Consider the following 24,635-nt stretch of genomic DNA (forward strand, 5'->3'; position numbering starts at 1 on the left):
GTTAGACACTTTATATCCACTTTTTGAATATTGTCTTCATTTGTATTGAAAATAAATGCCTTTTCCGATCTGAAATGTGATGGGAGAACGGAGTAGAGTGAGTTCGGTTTTTAATTTTTGTCAACACTCTCTGCCATGCATCTTACTACCCCTTGACTATGTATTGCTACTATTGACAATCCCGCATCTTCTGCATCCGTAATTTTGTCTGGTAAATAGCCTCTGCCAACAAGGAAGGCTATTTGCACTTGGTGTAAATAGACATGCAAACTTGCAATGCAAACTTTATTTTGAAATTGCCATGGGGTATCAATGAACTAAACACTTTTCATATGCACACTTGTTTCACACACTTTCATTGTACTTTCTGTGCCACCTCAGCTGCAAAGTTCATTCAAATCACTCTGTCACATGGGCCAAGTGATTATGTGATCATAGCTAGGCTACATGTTATAGTGTGCTGACACTGACAGTCCACTTTTCAATGTTAGTTTTGAAACATTTACACCTTATATTATGATGATACCTGTAACCATACATTACTTGACTGACAGTAATAAACCTGTTAACCATCTTTTCCCATCTCTAGTACTTATTAGAAAATCTAAAAACATTCAAACAAAGAGTAACCCTGCCCTTTCACGAGGGTGTGTTTCATGAATAGAAAGTGGCCGGTGATAGTGCGCAGAGATGCAGAACTTGAAGGGTTTACTGTACCTTTGTTGAGGTTGGTTTTAGCTCATCATTAACAGGACAAAACTACCAAAATGTTAGTTATTGAGCAAACACAAAACAGACAGTCAGACTGCCATGATGGTGAGTGTTTGGTGTTCCTTTTTTTCTTTTTATTAATGAATCCTAAGCGGTTTTGTGCTTGTTGATAATGCAGAATTTGAATTTGTCTTTTATATTCGCTTCAGCCCTCTCTAATCTGCTTCTCTGGTGCACAATAAGTGTTCTTTTATTACACCCAAAGCTGAGCGAGTGTGATATTTTAAGCAGCTTTGTAATTCAGTGTGCTGTGGCTCACAGTGATGCTGTGGCTAATGATGTCTGTAAATTGAGATTGCGAGCTCCGGTGACTTTATTAATGACTATAGGGCTGTCAGTTTTCTTTTTTTTTCATTTGATTAATTACATATGCTTATCAATCACATTAATTGCAATTAATTACTTGTATCAATATTTGCCAAAAAAACAAACAAACAAACAAACACATGAAGATAATGTAGGACATTATCTAATTGTGGATGGACAAGTAATTCACACTGACAGCCATTGTAGAGCATCGCAACATTAAAGGCATAGTTCACCCACAATGTAAACTCATCATTTAACATAAGCTTTTATCCAAAGCGACTTACAAATGAGGAGAGCAATAGAGTGGTGCAGACATGACGTCACTTTGTAGGCTAACCAGCAGTTAGCATTTAACTGGTTCCCTCCAGAAAAACGCAATAGGATTTTCCCATAGGCTTTTGGATTATCGCTAAAAAACAAGCTCTGTGATCAACGAAAGTTTATGATACTTTCACGTGTTGTCCATCAAGATAATTATCACAGATGAACACAACTTGTATGATTTTTTTGTAAAAAGCTAAAGGTAGGCTTACTAGGATAGATAGATAGATAGATAGATAGATAGATAGATAGATAGATAGATAGATAGATAGATAGATAGATAGATAGATAGATAGATAGATAGATAGATAGATAGATAGATAGATAGATAGATAGATAGATAGATAGATAGATAGATAGATAGATAGATAGATAGATAGATAGATAGATAGATAGATAGATCTATAAACAAACTACACCACGGTCGCACAAATTCAACGTCACCATCAACTTCCAACAACTCTTTCAGCTTTTATCTAAAAACATTTTCCCAGAACGTTTGAGTTAGAATAGTTTACAAGAGCACAATTATGAGCATAATTAGGCTGTAAAAGTGGACTGAGTTTATCTGTTCGGCGTGATGACGTTGAATCTCCTCAACAGCCTCTGTAGTCTCTTATTTAGCCACTTTTCGCCTTTTTCAAGACGCATAACCGCTTCAAAAAAATCATGAGTTGGGTAATACTGATGTATTTTATGTCGTAGAATAAAATGTGAAAGTGTATTGAGGTTGTGTTCACCACAAACCTTTTTTTTCAGCCATTTAACCAAAATCCCATTCAAAAAACCCATTGACTTCAGGACTATGGAACCGGATGTGCTAAAATGCGAACTCGCGTCAACGTTTTGGCCTACAAAGTGATGTCATACCTGCACTAGGGGTGTCGAAATTAATCGTTTCTTCGATGCATCGCGATGCAGACGACGAGGACGATTCGGTATCAGTTCAGTAATAGACCATAATCGTTTATAATGTACTGATTCTTTTCTGACGTAATTTGTCACGTACATGCTTTGTCGCGATAGCATAGTGCGAGTAATTAAAAAGCGACATCTGGACTAGGCCTGTCACGATAAAAAAATTAGCTGGACGATAAATTGACCAAGAAATTACTGCGATAAACGATAATATTGTCGTTCTGAGACCATTTTCATCTAAAATAATGATAATGGCATAATAATGCAGGTACACCTTTTCAAAGATCAATAAACTTTTATTTCTAAAGACTATTTAACCCTCAACAAAATGGATATAAATCTGATCTACATTTCCCGTACTATATGCAGATTTATTGGAGTTCACGTCACCGAAAACAATAGATATGAGCTGCATTTTATTGATCATCGTTGAGCCGCGCTCAGGTGTTGAGCACCTACGACTTTACTTTCGGTAGTTTGTGCGCTGGCTTGATGAAGAGATACTCAGCTGCTCGTCTGCGGCGATGCGTGCTTCAGTAGCGCTGTCATATCGGGCTATAACATGTCATATAGCCCATAACACACTCTCACACGTACATTTTTTTTGCATTGTTGCGAGGAGTAAAATGTACATATGTGGTTTCAACAACCAGATGCATTTAGACTTAAGTTTTGACTGTATTGAGCGCAAACCACCTCCTGAAGTGGCTTTTAATATTTTCTATTTGTTATAAACGCTCCTGTTGTCTTCTGTGCCCAGACTTGAGTTTTGTTTGATACATTCAAGAAGCGTGTTTTCTTTGAGCAGGTAAAATTAAAGGTTCAGTTCATTTAACTGACTGACAAAATTGTATGAGGATGCAGTGCATCGTCAATGCATTGTGATGCATCGTGATATCGAATTGAACCGAATTGATGGCATGATAATCGTAATCGAACCAAATCGTGAGACCAGTGTAGATTCGCACGCCTAACCTGCACCACTCTATAGAAGCAATCAAACCAACAACAGGGCAACAATAGGCAAGTGCTGTGACTATTTCTAGTTAGTCCAACACTGTACAAGTAAGGTTTTTCTTTAATAGATCTAGAAAAGTTAATGTTAGTGTTAAAGCTACACTGTGTAACTTTTTTAGTTTATTCTTAGCTAAAAACACTTAGTTCTTTCAAAAATATATGTGCTCATTAATGTATATTTACTTCTTTCAAGTAATAAAGTATTCTCGTAAGTTTATAATATGCCATTGAAAATACATACGGGTAAGGGGTTCGAATGCAGGTCGCCATGTTGCCCCTCCATCTTGAAAGTACATTAGCCAAAGAGGGACATACCCGTAAATTCAAGCTTCGCCTTTCGCGTTTTAACACTCGATGGCACCGTGTCGAATGTGGGCGAGGTCGAACTGGAAGCCATATTAATCTTGGACTAAATCGGCCACCGTAGGAGTTAAAACGAAATCGGAATTGAGAGGAACAGAAACTAATATTCACTGGATGGTAGTGGTACAACGGATCACAAAACTCACGGTTCGGATCGAACTACGGATCATGAGTCACGGATCGGATCATTTTTTGGATCAGAATAAAAGGGGGAGGAGACTATTTTTATTTGCTTTCCATTTATTACATGAAAACTTTTGGTGTTAACCTAACCTATATGGTTTATAGGTTAACAAGAAACTTTTGGTGTTAACAAAATAACATAAATATATAACCATCTGAATAAATCAAATTTGACTAAAAACAACCTGAGATGTGAAAATGGGCCTGAGCTGCTTCTTTTTTTTTTTTTTTAAAGAGATTATGATGTCAACATTCTCAGGGAGAGTAGACCTCTCACACTTGTCAGCATTGCAATTCTCTTTGTAGGCCTATACACTATTTTATAGATATCATGTTTAAACGCACTACACTTAAACAACGTTTTATTCAATTCATTACTTTATATTTATATAGCCTAGTACCTACTTTAGATGTATATATTACGTTGTTAAAATAACAAACATTTTAAATTAACTTACGCTTTTCTTTAGTTTTTAAATCTTTTTAACAAGAAATCCTGCAGGTCATAAAGAACTTTGTTTTTCCACCTCCAAGAAAGGACAGGTGCTCTCCATTATTTCTCCTTGTTTACTTAAAGGCCGTTTTCCTTGCTTTACTCGAGGCAAAAAGCCATGTGATGACTTTGAAACCGAGTGGACTTTACATATGCATCTGTGGTGGAATTACTAGATTTTCGCATCGATACATGTTTGTTTTAATGCGGATGCGCTGTCACTTTAATTCAGCGCCAGCACATCAAAAAATAGACTCTGTGTGGAAACGATCGCAGCACAGCTGTATGGCCACGCGCTCCTGGAACGCACTGACGGACCGAAGCCGCGTGCAGTGAAAGCTGTATCCGTTAACAAGGGTATGGAAAAAATACGCACCGCATACGCACTGCAAACGGAGTGTGAAACGGGCGTCAGCAGGTGCCATGCTCGATGTATGCGCCACTTTCATACGGCTTTCTCGTGCCACAGTGCCTACATACTGACAGTTTTGTCCACACCCTTCTTCCGTCATCATTATATTTTACGGGAAAGCCAAAATGCTCCCAGACATTCGATTTGAATGATGCGGGAGGCTTTTCAAGTTCTTCTACTTCTCCACTAGCCACTGTTGACTGATTAACATGCCCTATTCACGTGAACACATGTGTTTCTCTGAAACTCAGCATCAAGTTTAAAGGAACGAAATCACTTAAAAGCAATATTGGCAGAAAAACTGTCTTTTAGTCTGCGATCGCTAAACAATTCAGATTAATCCACAAGTTTAAAAAAATGCACAATAAATCCGCGGGTCACGTGCATGCCGAACCGTGGGTCGTGATCCGTATCAACTGCGATCCGTTACACCCCTACTGGATGGTCATATACCTTTTCACCGCTAGATGGGGGAAAATATCACACAGTGTAGCTTTAAAGGAACACGCTATTATTTTTGAAAATTGTTTTTTTTTACTCCCCTAGAGTTTTACAGTTTTTGAATCCATTCAGCCGATCTCCGGGTCTGGCTGTAGCACTTTTAGCATAGCTTAGCATAGATCATTGAATCTGATTAGACCGTTAGCATCTCACTCAAAAATGACCAAAGAGTTTCAATATTTTTCCTATTTGAAACGTTACTTTTCTGTAGTTACATCGTCTACTGACGCCTGAAAATAGGCTAACTTCCGTCAAACATAACCAACGTGACAACCTGCTAACACAGAGAGCGTGCTGGGGACTATTTTCAGGCGCTGTGTAATATCATTGCGCCGCTGCACTCATGGTATGACAGCATAGTTCCTTCATTATTACGCAGGAATGACTGAGAGTATAGTTCCTAGCCATATCGGCCTAGAAAATAGCAACTGTTCATTTTCCGTTGGTCTTAGTACACGATGTAACTACAGAAGAGTCAAGTTTTAAATAGGAAACATATCGAAACTCTTCGTTCATTTGAGCGAGATGCTAACGGTCTAATCAGATTCAATGATCTATGCTAAGCTATGTTAAAAGTGCTACCGCCAGACCCGGAGATCGGCTGAATGGATTTGAAAATGTTAAAACTCCACTGTTTAACTCTACGGGAGTTGGAAAATGAGCCTATGGCGTGTTCCTTTAATGGGTCAAGTGTTGCCGAAACCGATGCATCTTCTGCAGTTTCTTGAAAATGGCTAAAGACTCAGCAGCTCGGGTTGAGTTAGGCAGGTCATTTCACCAGCAGGGAACAGTCCGGTAAAGGTCAGTGAAAGTGATTTTGTGCCTGAGATGGCACCACAATGTGCTCACTTGCAGAACACAAGCTTCTGGAGGGCTCATAGGTCTGAAGTAGTGAGTTTAGGTATAGGCGTGCAGAGCCTGTGGTTATTCTGTAGGCAAACATCAGTTCCTTGAATTTGATGCGAGTGGCAATTGGCTGCCAGCCAGTGCAAGTTTATGAAGAGAGATGTGTGACGTGAGCTCTCTTTGGCTCATTACAGACCACTCTTGCTGCAGCATGATCAGTGGCAGAGGTTTGACAGTGCATGCTGGAAGGCCTGCCAAGAGAGCTTTACAATAGTCCAGTCTGGATATAACAAGAGCTTGGACGAGGAGTTGTGTACCATGCTCCAAAATATAGCAAAGGGGGCCTGATCTTTCTAATGTTGTATAAGGCAAATCTGTAGGACCGGGCAGTTCTAGCATTGTGGTCTGTGAGGTGCATCTGACCACTAATCACAGCTCCAAGATTCTTGAACTGTATGACTTTTCCCCCCTGTGGAACACTAGAGAATATAGTAGGGATGTAGGCCTGAACAAGGTGTGTGTGTGTGTGTGTGTGTGTGTGTGTGTGTGTGTGTGTGTGTGTGTGTGTGTGTGTGTGTGTGTGTGTGTGTGTGTGTGTGTGTGTGTGTGTGTGTGTGTGTGTGTGTGTGTGTGTGTGTGTGTGTGTGTGTGTGTGTGTGTGTGTGTGTGTGTGTGTGTGTGTGTGTGTGTGTGTGCACACTACCAGAGTCAAAAGTTAAAGTTTTTAAAGAGACCATTATTTTGATTGTTTTTGAAAGAAGTCTCTTCTGCTCACCAAGGCTGCATTTATTTTATCCAAAATACAGCAAAAACAGTATTATTGTGAAATATTTTTTACAATTAAAAATAACTTTTTTCTATTTGAATATATTTTAAAATGCAATTTATTTCTGTGATGCAAAGCTGGATTTTCAGCATCATTACTCCAATCTTCAGTGTCACATGATCCTTCAGAAATCATTCTAATATGATGATTTGATGCTCAAGAAACATTTATTATTATTGTCAATGTTGAAAACAGTTGTGTACCATTTTGTTTTAGGATAATTTAATGAATAAAAAGTTCAAAAGAACAGCATTTATCTGAAAAATAAAGCTTTTGCAACATTATAAATGTCTATACCGTCACTTGATCAATTTAATGCATCCTTGCTGAATAAATTTATTAATTTCTTTAAGTTATTTCCCCCCAAAAAAAAGAAAAAATCTTACTGACCCAAAACTTTTGAACGGTAGTACAGTGTTACAAAAGCTTTCTATTTCAGATAAATACTGTTATTTTGAACTTTCTATTCATCAAAGAATCTTAAAAAAAAAATGTTTTACACAGCTGTTTTCAACATTGATAATAATAATAAATGTTTCTTGAGCATCAAATTATCATATTATAATGATTTCTGAAGGATCATGTGACACTGGAGACTGGAGTAATGATGCTCAAAATTCAGCTTTGCATCACATGAATAAATTATATTTAAAAATATATTCAAATAGAAAACAGTTACTTTACATTTTAATAATATTTTAAAAAATTACAGCTTTTTTTGTATTTTTAATAACATAAATGCAAAATGGCACAGTTTCCAAAAAAAAAAAAAAAAAAAAAATATATATATATATATATTTTTTTTTTGAAGCTATACCTTCAAACTTGCTGTGTTACTCTTTTCTGCCTTTGTAAGGGTGGAGAAACTAGTTTGTTGAGAGTGAAATCTAAATCTTGAGAGCAAAAATCTGAATACGGAAGGCAGGGGCGTAAATCACGGGGGGGACGGGGGGGACAGGACCCCCCCAATCTGAGGGCTGTCCCCCCCTAAAAACCATGCTGAGTATTGTAAATAATATAATGATATATACTTAAAATACATGTGTAAGTAGTAAAACAATACAAAAGCAAACAGAACAAAAAAAAATGCGTTTAAGTTTAGAAAAATGTTGAGTTCCCCCCTCCCCCCTTGCCCCACAGTGGTTTGATCCACCGCGCACCTCAACTAACTTAACGTTACCCATAGAACGTAAAAAAACTACAACACAAGTTTTGGGAGACAACAAGCCCTTCAGACAGCAGTTATGAAACTCCAGTAAGCTGTCAATACTATTTTATTCACTTTAAACATCAGATGAACTCTTTCTGACTATTTTCTCTTTAATACAGATTAGGCAAAACACTGTTAACATCACTTGCCCACCGCACCGCCCCGGGCCACCGTCGTTTTCATTTTTATAGTAATAAAATAATTTTGTTTAGTTAGAGAACAGACACAACAATTAAAAACTGAACGTGTCTGCTCAATACAGCACGAGCCGAACGAGAGTAAGATTTCATTCATCACTAGAGCAAACAGCTGACAGACAAGATGATCGCGGAACATTTGGTTTCAAAGCGAAATGTAAAACTGCCTATTTAAGGGAGTGTGTCATTGTACTGTTTTCTTGCTGTGTTTTTCATTAAGAATAATAGGCTAATGAACCCATAATTCAAGCAACCCGAACCCGCCCTCGAATTGGCGCTAATTCTAAATCTAAAGTAGGCCTATATGCGGACGGCCGCTCCGCCAGATCTGTGTTGGGCTTGCTGCAGTTGAATATCTAAAGATCTGAATATCGTAGTATAAAATACTATGTGTAGGATACAAGATAATTTAATAATTATAATATGACTGCGTGGGGAACCTTACTCATATTTAAACAACTATCGCTTTGTGTTGTTGGTCAGATAAAATGACAGAGAACAGAAAAACGGACATTAGATAATTTTTCAGTAAACCAAAACGCCAAATAAGCACAAAATGTTTTTTTTTAATTATTATAATTTTTTTTTTTTTGTGGTACACATATCCTTACAAGTACGATTTTGGCTGTATTATTTGTGTCCCCTTCAAAAATTGCTCTTGGGAAATTTCATGTTTATCGTCCCCCCCAACTGTTAGATGAAATTTACGCCCCTGACGGAAGGTGGTCTGCCGGAAGCTTGATTTTTTTTTAATCTTACACAAACCCATCGATTCGCTTCAGAAGGAATTTTTTAACCCCCCAGAGCCGTATGGAATACTTTTATAATTAGGGATGTAACGATTCACTCAACTCACAATGCGATACGATTCACGATACCAGAGCCCGTCTACGGAGAGCCTGCCCACTCCCTATTAAGCCCTGTTGTACAGAATTTTGGTTGTAGTACCACCAGAGTTCCACTGGGGGCGATCGCCATGAGTGCAAAATGAATGGAAGTCAATGGGGCTTGACGGCTAAATTTGTCTCTTTCACCCGATTGCCGTTGAGAAATCTCAGAAATGATTGTAGATTTTGCAAGTTCAACATGGGTTTTAGGTCGAAAGTTGAATGAACGAGTACTTATGTCCTTTTGATTTCTTACAGGTTGAGTTGTTGTTGTCCATAACACGCTAGCATTCTGCTAATGAACGCTGATTGGTCAGTGAAGGACTGATTACGACCAGAGATCCCGCTTGATGGCATCGTGTCATCTGAAGCGGGACCAGAAACAAACAAAACAAAAACTCTTCTAGCACGTGTATTTACCTGTGTCAGCTGTGTTGTCGATACCTCGAGAGAAAAGAAAGTGCAGAGCTTGAAAGCACCAGAGCGACTGAAGGATTGCCGTTAAGCAGTATCTCTGGTCGTACATGTGTATGACGTCATTGACACTTTAAAAGACTTTTTAAAGCAAATAAGTGACTCTAAAAAATCTAACACCCAGCAATGTGTAATTTATTTGCATTTCCTTTCGAATAAAACATTCAAATTACTAGATAAAAAATTATATCCTGAGAAAAGTGGATTTTTATTGGTATAGCGCCATAGACCTCCATTCATTCTGCACTCGTCCTGTGAGCGCCCTCATATGGAATCAGAGAGGAACTGCAACCAGTTCAGAAGCCGGAAGTTCAGTGAGAGTGAAACTTCTCGCCATATTAGACATTCTCTGACGATACTAATTTCACGATACGATTTTCTCCCATTTTTTTTTTTTTTTTACAAAATTAGATTTAAGACAAATTATAAAATGAAAGTGTCCTTTTATTTCTCAGACAAAATTCTGCATATTTCTTTGTAAAATTTAAATGAATATTTAATGTCAAATAATAACTCAATTGAAATTTTAAAACAAATCCTCAAAAAGTCCCTTCCAATGGTGTTTTCTTGGGAGGAGGTTGTTTCAGCTTCTTCACCCTCGTCCTGCACTGAGGAAGAGCAGAAATAAAAAGACTAGGTACAATTTAAGTACAACAGTGACAGGGGTTTCATTGTTATAAAGGCAAGATTTTAATTATAATTTGTATCATTACATTTGCAAGAGTAAGAAAAACAGAACACATTTTGATAAATATGCCATTATAATCAACAAATTATTGAAAAAAAATTAATATAGCCTACACATTTCGAGAAAGGGATAGTAAAATAAATACAACACCTGGTTCTGCAACAGCACAGATTTCTCCTTCAGTCTGTGGAGCACATCCTCGCGCTGGTCTTTCTCTTGATGAGGAAGGGCTTGGAATTAATTTACTACGGCAGAAAACAGTCTTGTATCTTTCGCTGTGAAAACACTGATGCGCCTTGTGATCTCCATGGCAATCGCCCTCGACACCGCGAGTGGGGCTGCAAATCCGCTGGTCAGTGTGATTTTGCATATTATCTTTTACATACAGACGGAGGTTACTGGAGCTTCTCACTGTGGTGATTATTAGTCCTCGGGAAGTCAAAATGCCACCACACCAACGATTTGAATGAGTCGACGTAAACAACGCTATCTCACGACCAATTCGTACATATTTTACGAGGTGGCTAATTCGTACGAATTTGTACGACCTCACTCGTACGAATTTGTACGTTTTGTCTAAACCCCAGTGACGGGTAGGTTTAGGGGTGGGGTTTGAGGTAGGTCATTCGTACGAATTCATACGAATTTGTCAACTCTTGGTAACTCGTCAAATACGTATGAATTAGCAAAAATTGTACACATTCGTACGAGTGAGGTCGTACAAATTCGTACGAATTAGCCAACTCGTAAAATATGTACGAATTGCCGTGAGATTGGGTTGATGTAAACTACGCGTTTGCCGTCGCCTTTGCTTCTGTTTGATGGTGCTGGCACACGGGTGCACTCCCGCCCAACTTCCATATGAATGAACTGAAAACATTAGCTTATTTCACTCTTCTTCGTGCCAGTGTGCACGCACAGTCCGTAACGCTAGCTGGTGGCTGTTTAAAACATGTATCGCGATTCATTTAACATCTCAACTGACTTGAATCGTCACCAGTGTTGCCAACTCTCGCGAGACAAATAAGCAACCGCAGCTTCAAAAACAAGCCCTATATTATTTATTATCATCAATATTATTTATAATAAATATTTTTTTTATCATTAAATGAGCCTGCAACATATTAAACTGAAACCTCTCAGAGTTTGAAAAGCAAAAACAGATGTGATTTTACAAAAATCATCAAATTGCAATTGAAGGACACGCAATATCCTCCGATCAGCTGTGAACAGAAGAGGTTTGGAGAAAAAAAAAGTGACATGATGGCCAATTATGGTAACCCATAGTCGGAGTTAGTGCTGACTAACCCTAACCTTGAAAAAGATAAGCCCTACATCTCAATGTGCACACTATCTGCCCTAAATAGTAGTGAAAATGACTGTCACATACTATTTATGATGGATAGTATGCATTGGGACACAGGCAAGGAGCGCTGCAATATAGCCACATATTTATAATAAAATAAATTTGAACCATATCTACTGTTAGGCTATTATTAGTAGACCTATACTTGTTTTTTTTATAATAGCCTGTAATTTTAAATACATTACAAAAATATGTTTTTAATTAAATTAGATGCCTCTCCTCCCTGTTTCTTCTCCATCTCTGTACATCTCTGCTGGTGGCATTGTTTGTAAAAATGTTTACGTCTATTTAAGTCTACTAACTATCATTACGTGCATTTATAACGTCACATACCTGCATGTTGAACGTGATTTTTCTTCAGTGAGGGGGAGAAGGAGGCGGGATATATGAGGATATATTTTTACAGTCTATGATGATGACGGATTACTACAGCGCTTGTATCGTTGCACTGATTGGCTATTAGCTGCGAGAAGACAGTGTCAGTCAATGTATTGGACAAAACAGTGACCATAAATGTAAAGAAACGAAGTTGCTTATTATATTTTCCTAACAAGCAACCACATTTTTTTAAATAAGCCCAAAAAACCGCAACACGCGACTCGTGATTTTTTTTTTAACGCGACTTGCCAAAAAAAGAAGCCCAAAGTCACGTGTTATACGCCGACTTGGCAACTATGATCGTCACACATTTGTATTGATTTTCAACTGGCTCCGACTAAATCGTTACATCCCTATGTATAATGGATGGATGCACTTTTTTGGGCTTCAAATTTTGGGCTGCCATTATAAAGCTTGGAAGAGCCAGGACATTTTTTAAATATAACTCTGAGTGTATTCGTCTGAAAGAAGAATGTCATTTACACCTAGAGATGACTTGAAGGGAAATCAGAGTAAATCATGGGCTAATTTTCATTTTTGGGTGAACTTTCATTTTAATATTCACAGACACTATACTATATCACGATTTGATTTAAGTGTACTGCTTTTAATTTATTAATCAAAAATTAACAAATTCTGTGAAATTCCGCGTTATACAGTAAATTCAGTTTCTATGACTGGATTCTGCGATTCCGCCCGTGTTTTCTGCATCACAGAAATCATAAGACCTAAACAGAGATTGCTAAAGTAAACACATTTTACTGATAGACCTACCAATCTCTGTGTAAAAATAAAAAAATTATGCTGCCATCTTTTTAAAGTCATTATAATCCTCAAAAATATTCACAATTTCCGGTGAAAATTGTCATTTTGACCCCCCACTACAAAAATCATTCATGACATTTAATTATTTTACTTTTGTGTATTTCTATCACCAGAATTTTTTGAATCAAAGTCTTTAGCCGGACACCTCTGGTTAAGTTGAGTGTTGGTCATAAATCCCAGGAGGACTCTTCTCTTCATAGAGATAGAACATTACACCAATATGCAACGGCAAGCTTGAGCTTAATTAAACTTTTACTTATGACTCATTGTTGTGATTTACGATAAAGCAACTAAGGGAGCTGTTACCACTAAAGAGTTACAAATGCTAAGCATTAAGTCTGTTATTGACCTTCATGATGATAGGCCTGTTGGTCTTTATGTCTCATGCTGCCAGCATGGTTCAAAAAGCATATGATCACAGCGATGAATAAGTCTAATAAATCTCTTACGTCAAAACATAAATATAATGAACTAAAAAAAAAACGTATTTATTTTATGGAGACCCATGGTAATTGAGTAAACTCTGTTATTGCATTCCTGACAGACCACCAGTCACCTCTCGCATAGCAAATACACACATCAAATATCATAACATTAATAAATCATAAAAAGCATAACCTGAATTAAGTAGACTATGATTACATTACAAGAAGGGGGTTGTAAGTACACCTCTTATACACGTAAAAGTCAGCATTAAACAGAGGTTGCATAATACAGATACTTTTTTGTCTGACATTTCCTAGTGAAACAGAGTATCGAAGGAAGAAAAACACACAGGGAACAATTATATTTTACCCATGGGTTGTTAATTGAGTTGTGAAAAGTGAGAATTGCATAACAGATCTGAATGCAGCACATCCTTGCATATTTCATAGGCAGCAGGTGATTATATCACTGGATTTTCTCTCTTTTTTAAAGAAAAAGATGCATTAATGATTAATTATATCATTACTTATTCAGCAATGATGCATTAAATTGCTAAAAAATGACACAAAACATTGTTGCAGACTTTAAACTTCGGTTTCAAATGAATGCCTAAAAAGAATCCTAAAAAATGTATCATGGTTTCCTAGAAAAAAGGGGGGATGCTTTGCCATCACATTAATAAATTACATTTTAAAATATATTACAATAAAATTACATTTGTAGCAGTATTTCCAAAAATGACTGATATAAATAGGATTCATTTTGATTTCATGTTGATGTTAAGCTCGTATGTATAAATAAATATCAAATTAAATAACAAAAAAATCAACAAAAACAAAGTATTTAGGCACTTTTTGGTAAAAAATATATATTGTATTGATAATAATAATAAATGTTTCTTGAGCATCAAATCGTCATATTATAATGATTTCTGAAGGATCATGTGACACTGAAGACTGGAGTAATGATGCTGACAATTCAGCTTTGCATCACAGGAATAAATTGCATTTTAAAATATATTCACATAGAAAAAATGTCAAATCAATTCAGCCTTGGTGAGCAGAAAAGACTTCTTTTAAAAACATCCACATTTTTGAACGGTACTGTATATTATTACTTGGATAAATGTCAACGCTGAAATCTTATATCATTTATTTATCATTGTCATCCATAGTTTATTTAGCCTATATTGTCTGACTATTAATGTGTTCTAAATATGTTTGTGTGTTTAGGAGGTGAGGGTGAGATGACCAAGGAGGATGTGCTGAGGGAGTCTTCAGAGGGAGACTCGGTCCTGGGGCGGTACAGTATTATTCCCCATAACTCTGAGCGACCGGTGATCCATCAGGTGGCATCAGCGCCCATGCCTTCAGACTGTGGTGAGCGTGCGGGTCGAGTCTCAGATATCCTTTCACTTTCAGTTAAACATTTAGCCTCTCTGAGAATGTTCTCATGCAATCTTTTAAGTAGGTCACACCAATCCAGTTATTTTTATCCAGTTTTCTCATCAAATTCCGCTTGCGGCTGTACAACGATGGATTTTTACATTTATTTATTTTATTTTTTTCTGTTCGTGAGGCTGCCTGGCCAGTAAACAAACAACTTATTTAGCTGTTTTCTGAAGTGTAGCTTTATTTATGGAGTACATTTTAGACCCTAAATTGCGGACACTGCTTAAGCTGCTGTAAAACTGAAGTATTGACAAGGTCACAGAAATTCTTTTCCAATTTTCTGCCTGTCAGCACTGATACATCATTCTCTCTCTGTACTCACTTCTCATTCACTCTCACACTTCACTTTAATTCACTTCAAACTGAGCTGTTTAACTGAATTTGAGTGATCGGGGTTCTGGCTCAGCATGAATGAATGGGTTTAAATCATTTATATTGACTCATGCAAATGTTTAGTTTGGGGTTTGATTCCACTGTTCTGTTTTGCAGAGTTCTCGTTCTTTGACCCGAATGACCCTCTGTGCCGGGAGGTTCTGTTGGATCCTCGGACCACCGTGCCCGAGCTCTTCGCCGTTCTCAGGCAGTGGGTTCCCCAAGTCCAGCGGAATATTAGTGTCATTGGCAACGAGGTCAGAATCTCAAAGTTGTGGTCTTTAAAGACAATGTGAAACATAATGTTGGCCCATCACAATAATTACTTTATCGACTTATCGCATGATGTATGGGTATGAGCAGGGCTTGACATTCACTTTTTTGGTTTTCCAAAGTTACTAGCCACAATTTTGCTATTTGGAAATTACATTTTATACGTTTAAAGTTGACTTTAGCATGCTTAAATTACTTGATTTTGAGTCACTTTACTTGATTTAGAAGATTTAAAACCCTTTCAAACTTTCAAATGCAGAGTGACCACCCAAATCAAGACTACATTGTATATCAGCTGGTATGTGCAGGTGGGCAATATGAGCATAGACTAATATGAGAAATTTAATATGATATGAGTTCTTTTTGTTAGGCTATATAAAATAACAAAGAAGCAAATTACAAACAAAAACAATAGTAAATTAAAAAAATAATCTTTTCTTCAGATACAGTAGGTTTATTTAATATGTATACATTTATTTAACATCTGTAGTTGTTTGATTAATATTAATGACAGACAGGTATTTAGGCTGCTGAATGCATGGACGTAATATTCTGACACATATCCGGTTATTACCCACCTGTTTACGTACACTTAAGCCATAACCGACTGTGTTCATGCGAGATACTCCACTGGATGCACATTTTGACATCTGTGTGCGCGTGTATTTGACTATTCAGACAAAAGGAGAACTGATCGCGCGTGCAACAGAGAGAGAGAGTGCTTCTGTTGTGTGTCATTCAGTGCGATTCCGCCTATCCTGCCTTCACTAACTGCAAGTTAATCGATAAAGAATTGTAATTGAATTGTCATTTCATTTGGCTGTATAGGCTGAAATTATTTTCAACCCGCCAATGTGGCTAGTGGGAGTGGCTGCCTCACAGCTGAAATAGACCCGCATTTGGCGGGCTGGCGGGTGTTAATGTCAAGCCCTGGGTATGAGTCTGGGTTTGGCATTGTGCATTGTGCCAAGTGTAAAGTTTAGTGGAGGGAGGATTATGGTGTGGGGTTGTTTTTCAGGGGTTGGGCTTGGCCCCTTAGTTCCAGTGAAAGGAACTCTTAATGCTTCAGCATACCAAAACATTTTGGACATTTTCATAATCCCAACTTTGTGGGAACAGTTTGGGGACGACCCCTTCCTGTCCCAACATGACTGCTCACCAGTGCACAAAGCGTCAGTCCATAAAGACATGGAAGAGCAAGTTTGATGTGAAGGAACTTGACTGGCCTGCACAGAGTCCTGACCTCAACCCGATAGAACACCTTTGGGATGAATTAGCGGAGACTGCAAGTCAGGCCTTCTCTTCGTTTCATAAAAAAAAAAATTATAATTATGTTTTCATAAAATCAGTCTATAGGCCTATATAAAAGGAATACATTTGCGAAATATACTTAACGTAAATAATTAACAGATTAACAAAAAGAAATAAAAAACTTTGCAAATGTGCTGCTGAGTTTGGTTCATTTTTGTGAGGCGCGGCGCTCCTCAAACAAGCTCACGAAAGGAAACTCAGACGACAGAAAGCGCATCTTGTTTTCTTTATTTTACAATAGCACAATGTAAGTAGACACTTTGCAATTTTGAACGATGTTCTACTCTTATTATCTGTATGACCAAAATGACGGAGTATTTTATGTTTCCTCTGCTCGTTCGCGCGGGCATCTCACGCACACACAACATATTCCAGCATCGCAAACTTGACATCGCAGCCTGTTCATTATCAACATAAAATAGTCAACCTAACATATAAAAAGTTACACAGCTCAGTTTAAATAGTCAGTAGTAGCCTACAATTCGGCTGTGGTGTTTCCATTTTTGCGCATGTGAATAGGATGGTTTTTCCATCAGTATTGGGACGCGAGTGAAAAGAGCCTATAATAAATGATCGTGAGCCTGACGCTGGTTACTTTCAGATTCGAATTAAATGATTTTGTTTTGTCTTTATAGTTATATACTTATATATTTTTAATTCTTGATCTGTTCTGAATACCGTTAAAATTGAAAGGATTTTGTAACGCGTTGTGTCCGGAGAAAAATAGGGATAGCTCACTAACTGGAGTTATTGCAGACACGGAGGCGATGGACATTTCACACTTTATTCCCTGTGAAACTCGCGTAACAGTCCGTCACAAACGCTATACCGTCCACGGCGTTACTTAATCAACAAAACAACTTGATTTGAGCAACAGAAAATAACCCGCATACATGGGAGTGCTCGAGGTGCCGTGCGCACACACAATGCAGACAGTTCAACAGGGAGCGCGCAGCTCTTAAAGGGCCACACCATATTCCTACTCGTGACAATTTGTTGTGGAGTGAGGGGAAATAAAATAACCTATAGCTGTGTTTGTAGAGTTTATGATGTTTGTAGTACATTATAACATATAGCTTTATTTACCCGTATTATTTCTGAATGCAATCAAATGCGACTTACCTGTTTTTTTTCAACCAAACGATTAATTGGTTAAAATTTGTGTTGGTTAACAGTTAACCAGTTAATTAGCGTCCCATATATAGGCCTAGCTATCAAATTAGTGCAGAATCAACTTTGCGTTGCGAATATGCATCAATAATCAAAAGCGAATGTGTGGAAAAGTGCTGAGCTGAATTTTTGTGCCATCTAGTGGTTTAATGGAGAATACAGTCAAATGACCAATATAAGTATTCTTATGCTTGGCTTGAAAAAAAAAGAGGGTTATGAAAATAAATAAAAGTTTGAAAACCACTGTTCTAGAAGAATGGTCAAAAATTCCCATAAACACACTCTTAAACCTTCCAAGAAGAGTTGAAGCTGTTATAGCTGTAAAGGGTGGGCCAACTCCATATTAAACCCTACGGATTAAGAATGGGATGTCATTACAGTTCATGCGCATGTAAAGGCAGCCGTCCCAATACTTTTGCCGATATAATGTACATAGAAGCAGAAATGTTTAATAGGATTTCTGTGCCCTAAAATGATGCCTACAATATATAGTCGCCTCACTAGGTTTTGGAGAGAACAAAAGACTTTACATAACATGTAATAATGTAATTGCCATATTTATTTTTCCTGAAAATGTGTCAGAGGCAAGGAATGTAATTACATTTCAATGAAAGATTGTAAAAACACTTTTTTCCCCTTTTGAATAACATGCACTGATGAATCGCGCGTAACAAGGCCAGGGACGTTTCTTCAACTAAACAGGGTCAATTTTAATTTCACGTTTTCTTGCAGCTGTCATAAAACATACCCACACACTCCCCCGCCCTGCGTTTAGTGTCAGGCTCTGTGAACTGCAATATTATCTCTCTAGACAGTGTGTGTGTGTGTGTGTCAGCATGAAATGTCCTTGCGCTGTATCCATTCAAGTGAGATTTGCTTTGTTCTATAGATTCTGAAGAGAGGCTGTGGTGTCAATGACAGAGATGGTCTTACTGACATGACTCTGCTTCACTACTGCAGCAAGGCAGGAGCTCCTGGAATAGGTGAGCGTGTATTCAAAGGCTCACAATCGATATTAAATCTCTTTATTTAACATTTCCCTGTGATTGTATGTTTCATTATAAATCTCGAGGACAGATCATTGCTAGAGCACTTGTGATAACTGGGAAAAGAGCCGCTATGAGAATCCCATCTGATTGCAGGTGACGCTGAGAGTGCGGCCGGTTTCGCCCGTCAGCTGTTGTCTCTGGGAGCCGAGCCGTCCTTGCGCAGCCGTTGGACCAACATGAACGCTCTCCACTACGCCGCGTATTTCGACGTCCCTCCTCTCATCCGAGTGGTTCTGCAGGCGTCACAGCCGGGAGGTGAGGAGGGATAATGGAAAAACAGTGGGAATCAAAATCTCCCATTTGAATCTCTTGGCAAATGCATGTGTGTGTGACGATGTGTCCGTATGTGGTCTGTTGGCTTTCAGAGGTGGATGCGACCTCCAGTGATTTTGACTTTGGCACTGCGCTGCACATCGCTGCCTCGAACCTGTGCACCTCTGCAGTGAAGTGTCTGCTGGAGCTGGGAGCCAACCCCGCTTTTAGGGTTTGTGATTTTCGGTTACAGCTACTAACAAAGCAAACTGCGTTCTTTGTTAGTTTTTCAATTATTTATTGTTATTGTAGTCCACATGCTCACTATGAAGGAGAGTCACGTCTGCAATGGAAGTCCACGTCCAAACTGGTCTATGTCATGCCCGGTTCCCCTTAACTTTACCTCTCCTTTACTATCTGCTCTGTATTTGCAGATTAATAAAATAAATATTAAACATAACAGTAGTAGTAGTAGTGGTTTTCAAAACGTGCATCACATTTTTTATAATAATAAATATAGCTGCAATTTTCAAGGTTCTAGCGCTTTAAGACCTTTGAACACATGCGTAAAAAATTATAATTTAGTAAGCCTGAAACCACCTAGATCAGAGACGGGAAACACCATTTACATTTTTTTTTTTTTACAGTTAAAATATCTATATACCCTAACCCAGTGGTTTTCAAACCAGCGACCCTTTTTTTTTTTCACGACCCATATATAGGCCTACAACCTTTTACATTCAAACAAGTCAAGCCAAGCATAAGATTACTTATATTGGTCATTTGACTGTATTCTCCGTTAAACCACTAGATGGCACAAAATGCAGCTCAGCTCTTTTCCACCAGTGTTAATTTTGACAGCAAATTTTGATTTACTTTTAGTCATAGTCTTTTGTATGGAAGGATATCGCGGACAATTTTCAAAAGGAATTGCAAAAGGTGTTTGCAATTGCGTTATCGATTTGTGGACGCATAATATGTGACACAATCAAAACGCAATTGCAAATCGCGCATTACCATTTGCATTTTCGTTTACGCAAACGCACAATGACTGCCAAATTTCAAATGGAAAAGCAAAGTCTGTTTGCAATTGCATTTCCAATGTCTTGCAAGTTATGACCCTGCCATTTTGGAATAGCAATAGAAAATCACCTATTTGCTCTTTTATTTCCTCCGTGTCCTGCCACAACCTGCACAAAATTCAAATGGAATCGCAATCCTCTTTGCGTTTGCATTTCCGATGCCTAACACAGTCAACTGTCAATCAGGCTTGAGGGCGGGGTTTATTGATGTAGTCGGAAAGTAGGCCACGCCCTCAAGTGGTGGAAATCCAAGGACTTTTTCATCATTATTCATTCCTAAGAACATGGGGAGAAATATCCAATGTGTCTATTTAGCAAAAACAACAAAAAAGTCATAAAACTACTGTGTAGTTTTTTGCACTTCAAACAAAGCCAAATACCTGGAAATAGACTATTTATCACCTGCCAACCAAACAAAAAGAAACCAAAAGAAGACTGCTCTGGTTGCAAGCAAATTGTCAAGAAGCAATTAAGATAAGGATGCTTTAACCGTTGACCAAAAGTAAGAATTTTGACAGATTAATATACAGTTAAACGGTTTAAAATGTGTATATATATTTATTTTTTTATTTTTTTAAGGTTTTTATTTTTATTTATTTTTTTTTGCTGAAAAGCAAAATATGCTAAATTCGGTTTAAAAATCAGTTCAATATATAATATAGGCCTATAATCTTTTAAAATAGGCCTATTCTTTTATTGAACCTGGGGCAAAAAGACATTTTGAAAGATTTCACCAGCTGGTAGGCCTACTTTCGGTTTTGCCGCGGAGATCCTTGTGATAAATAAATGTGTTGTATTTATGATAATCCGTGTAGATTTCAGTTGACGAAAATAAATAATAAAAGCGTGATAAGTCACGAAAGACAACTGAATTACTGACAGGATGCTGTGCGCGTGTTCCGAGCGCAACACGGACAAGCGTGCCCAAACGGCCAAATAAACACAGAAATAGGCTATATCAAAATGCCAAGTCGAGTATTCACATAAACACAGTAGATGTAAGCACTGTGTGCGTGCACTGCACACACATAAATTTATAACCGGACCTCAAAGTGAAAAATTTTAAATTAATCTGATGAGAAAAAAATGTCGGTTCTTTATAAGATTCAATCTGATTTAGTAGTTTTTCGTTTTGTCATCTTAATGTATTAATTATTTAGAATAAGTGAGAAATAGGCTATTTAGTAGGCTATTTATTTATTTTATGCTTTTTATTTATATTACTTTATTAGGCTATATATTATTTCAGTTTTTCTCTGTTGTCAGAAACGCTGCAGGTGCGTGAAAATTTGTGTGAATCCAGGTTCTGTTGTTGAGCTGTTCTGTCAAATCTGTTAAATGTCAAAATAAAGATGTAGTTTTCTTTTCTTTTTTGATCGCTTGGCTCTTGAGCACAGAATCGTAGCCTATGGACAACACACAACTCACATCATGTCAAGTTTCTATAGATTTTCTGATTTTAACTCATCATGATAATTTACTGTGTCGGGTGCAATATGATGATATTCGTCTGATATAGGCTATAGCCTACCGAATGCAGTCATGTCACTTTTCTTATTTGCTGTTTTTTTTTCTGGTTGCAGGTGAACATACAATCAGTTCTGCATTTTGACTTTGTTTGAACTAAAGAGTTTAAACTTGTTTTTTATTACAAAAATAGCCAAATCCCCCGTTTTCCACCACTTGAGGGCGTGGCCTACTTTCCGACTACATCAATAAACCCCGCCCTCAAGCCTGATTGACAGTTGACTGTGTTAGGCATCGGAAATGCAAACGCAAAGAGGATTGCGATTCCATTTGAATTTTGTGCAGGTTGTGGCAGGACACGAAGGAAATGAAAGAGCAAATAGGTGATTTTCTATTGCTATTCCAAAATGGCAGGGTCATAACTTGCAAGACATTGGAAATGCAATTGCAAACAGACTTTGCTTTTCCATTTGAAATTTGGCAGTCATTGTGCGTTTGCGTAAACGAAAATGCAAATGGTAATGCGCGATTTGCAATTGCGTTTGGATTGTGTCACATATTATGCGTCCACAAATTGAAAACGCAATTGCAAACACCATTTGCAATTCCTTTTGAAAATTGTCCGCGATATCCTTCCATACTTTTGACTAAAATGCCATTAATTTTAGTCATATTTTAGTCACCTGAATTGTTTTTATTTTTAGTCGACTAATTCTACAGTAGTTTTAGTCTCCTAAAATCTAATGAGTTTAGTTAAATTGTAATATATTAAGCATTACATAACCGACTGTCACTTGAACTGACATTTTGACATAATTTTGTTTTTGACATAAAAAAAAATACACGAAAGAGCTCAATTCACTTTTTTGTTTGTTTTTTAAAAACATCTATATAGTTTTTATAACTTTTGTATTTTGTATTTTAGTTAGTAGGCCATATCAGGTTAAGCTAAAGCTTCAAATAAGTTTGTTTATTTATTTTTTTAATTTCAGTTAACATTTATTTAATTTCAAGGAATTAATTTTTTTTATGGTTTTTGTTAACTATTATACTTTATTGAATATGTGTCAAATTCTGGTCTTTCCTCCCGACTATGAATTAAATGGGAATTAAATTAAATGCAGTTTATTGTGTAACCAAAAACGAATATATAATGCGTGACTTTTAATTATAAACAAGCTCAAAATACACATTGACTCTTATTTTGAAATGTCTGCACCTCTGTTGCAGTTGCAGGAGCTCATTCAAGTTCAGATGAGGAGATAAAATATGCATTGTTACAACCGTCTAAGACATATTACTATATAAACATCGTAAAATAAACATTGTCATTATTCATCAGCATTAGTTCATAAACAATTGCATGGCATAAATGTGCGCTAATGTTCATTGTTCATTGGTTGTGAACCGCTCTGGAGCGCTGGATTGGGGATGCGGGGGTGAGACGGTAGTTTTCCAGCCGTTAGATCAGTTCAAATCAAATGTGCGCATCTGTTACACAGGACATCAGTTCTGACTGGATCTCTTCCCTAATCGTCCCTCCCTAACATTTTCATCTCGTTTTTATTTGTTGACGAAAATGACAGTAGGTTTTCGTCATAGTTTTTGCCATCCAACACTAGTTTTTATTCAGTTATCGCCTTGTTTTCGTCAGTAAAAAAAGGTTGTTGACGAAAATTTACACAAATTATTCGTCAACGAAATTAACACTGTTTTCCACACAATAGCTTTTGATTATTAATGCATTCGCAACGTTGATTCTGCACTAATTTGATAGCTAGGCCTATATATGGGATGCTAATTAACTGGTTAACCGTTAACCAACACGAATTTTAACCAATTAATCGTTATGATTGAAAAAAAACCCAGGTAAGTCACATTTGATTGCATTCAGAAATACTGGTAAATAAAGCAAAATGTTATAATGTACTACAAACATCATAAACTCTACAAACACAGCTATAGGTTATTTTATTTCCCCTCACTCCACAACAAATTGTAACGAGTAGGAATATGGTGTGGCCCTTTAAGAGCTGCGCGCTCCCTGTTGAACTGTCTGCATTGTGTGTGCGCACGGCACCTCGAGCACTCCCATGCATGCGGGTTATTTTCTGTTTGAGCAATCAAGTTGTTTTGTTGATTAAGTAACACCGTGGACGGTATAGCGTTTGTGACGGACTGTTACGCGAGTTTCACAGGGAATAAAGTGTGGAATGTCCATCGCCTCCGTGTCTACAGTGAGCTAGTTAGTGAGCTATCCCTATTTTCCTGCGGACACAACGCGTTACACAATCCTTTAAATTGAATGGTATTCAGAACAGATCAAGAATTAAAAAATATAAGTATGCTATAAATAAAGCCGAAACAATATTTTTAATAAGAAACTTAGTAACCAGCATAGCCTAACTCTCTCATTCGAATCCAAATGTGTCCATTTTCACGACGTATTTGGATGCTAAACCATTATTTATTATAGGCTGTGTACTTCACTCGGGTCCCAATATTGATGGAAAAAATCATCCTCTTCACATGCGCAGCCGAATTGTAGGCTACTACTGACTATTTAAACTGAGCTGTGTAACTTTTTATATGTTAGGTTGACTATTTTATGTTGATAATGAACAGGCTGTGATGTCAAGTTTGCAATGCTGGAATATGTTGTGTGTGCCTGAAGCCCCCGTGCGAACGAGCAGAGGAAACATAAAATACTCATTTTACAAAAAGAAGTCATTTTGGTCATACAGATAATAAGAGTAGAACATCGTTCAAAATTGCAATTGATGTGCTTTCTGGCGTC

At 37.4% G+C, this 24,635-nt stretch overlaps 1 protein-coding gene across 1 annotated transcript in view; it reads left to right on the forward strand.

Moving 5' to 3' along the window:
* The window catches only part of LOC307136653 (CAP-Gly domain-containing linker protein 4), a 109,167-nt gene that overhangs the window by 11,545 nt on the left and 72,987 nt on the right, over positions 1-24,635 (forward strand). Inside the window, exons 2-6 of the mRNA XM_079833879.1 lie at positions 14,644-14,790; positions 15,352-15,491; positions 18,878-18,971; positions 19,131-19,292; positions 19,403-19,521. Of these exons, the coding sequence (XP_079690005.1) occupies positions 14,658-14,790; positions 15,352-15,491; positions 18,878-18,971; positions 19,131-19,292; positions 19,403-19,521 (648 nt within the window). The 5' untranslated portion in view covers positions 14,644-14,657. The remainder of the gene's footprint in view (positions 1-14,643; positions 14,791-15,351; positions 15,492-18,877; positions 18,972-19,130; positions 19,293-19,402; positions 19,522-24,635) is intronic.

The sequence above is a fragment of the Gobio gobio genome, assembly GCF_949357685.1.
Source record: "Gobio gobio genome assembly, chromosome: 13".
In the NCBI taxonomy this organism is placed as follows: Eukaryota; Metazoa; Chordata; class Actinopteri; order Cypriniformes; family Gobionidae; genus Gobio; species Gobio gobio.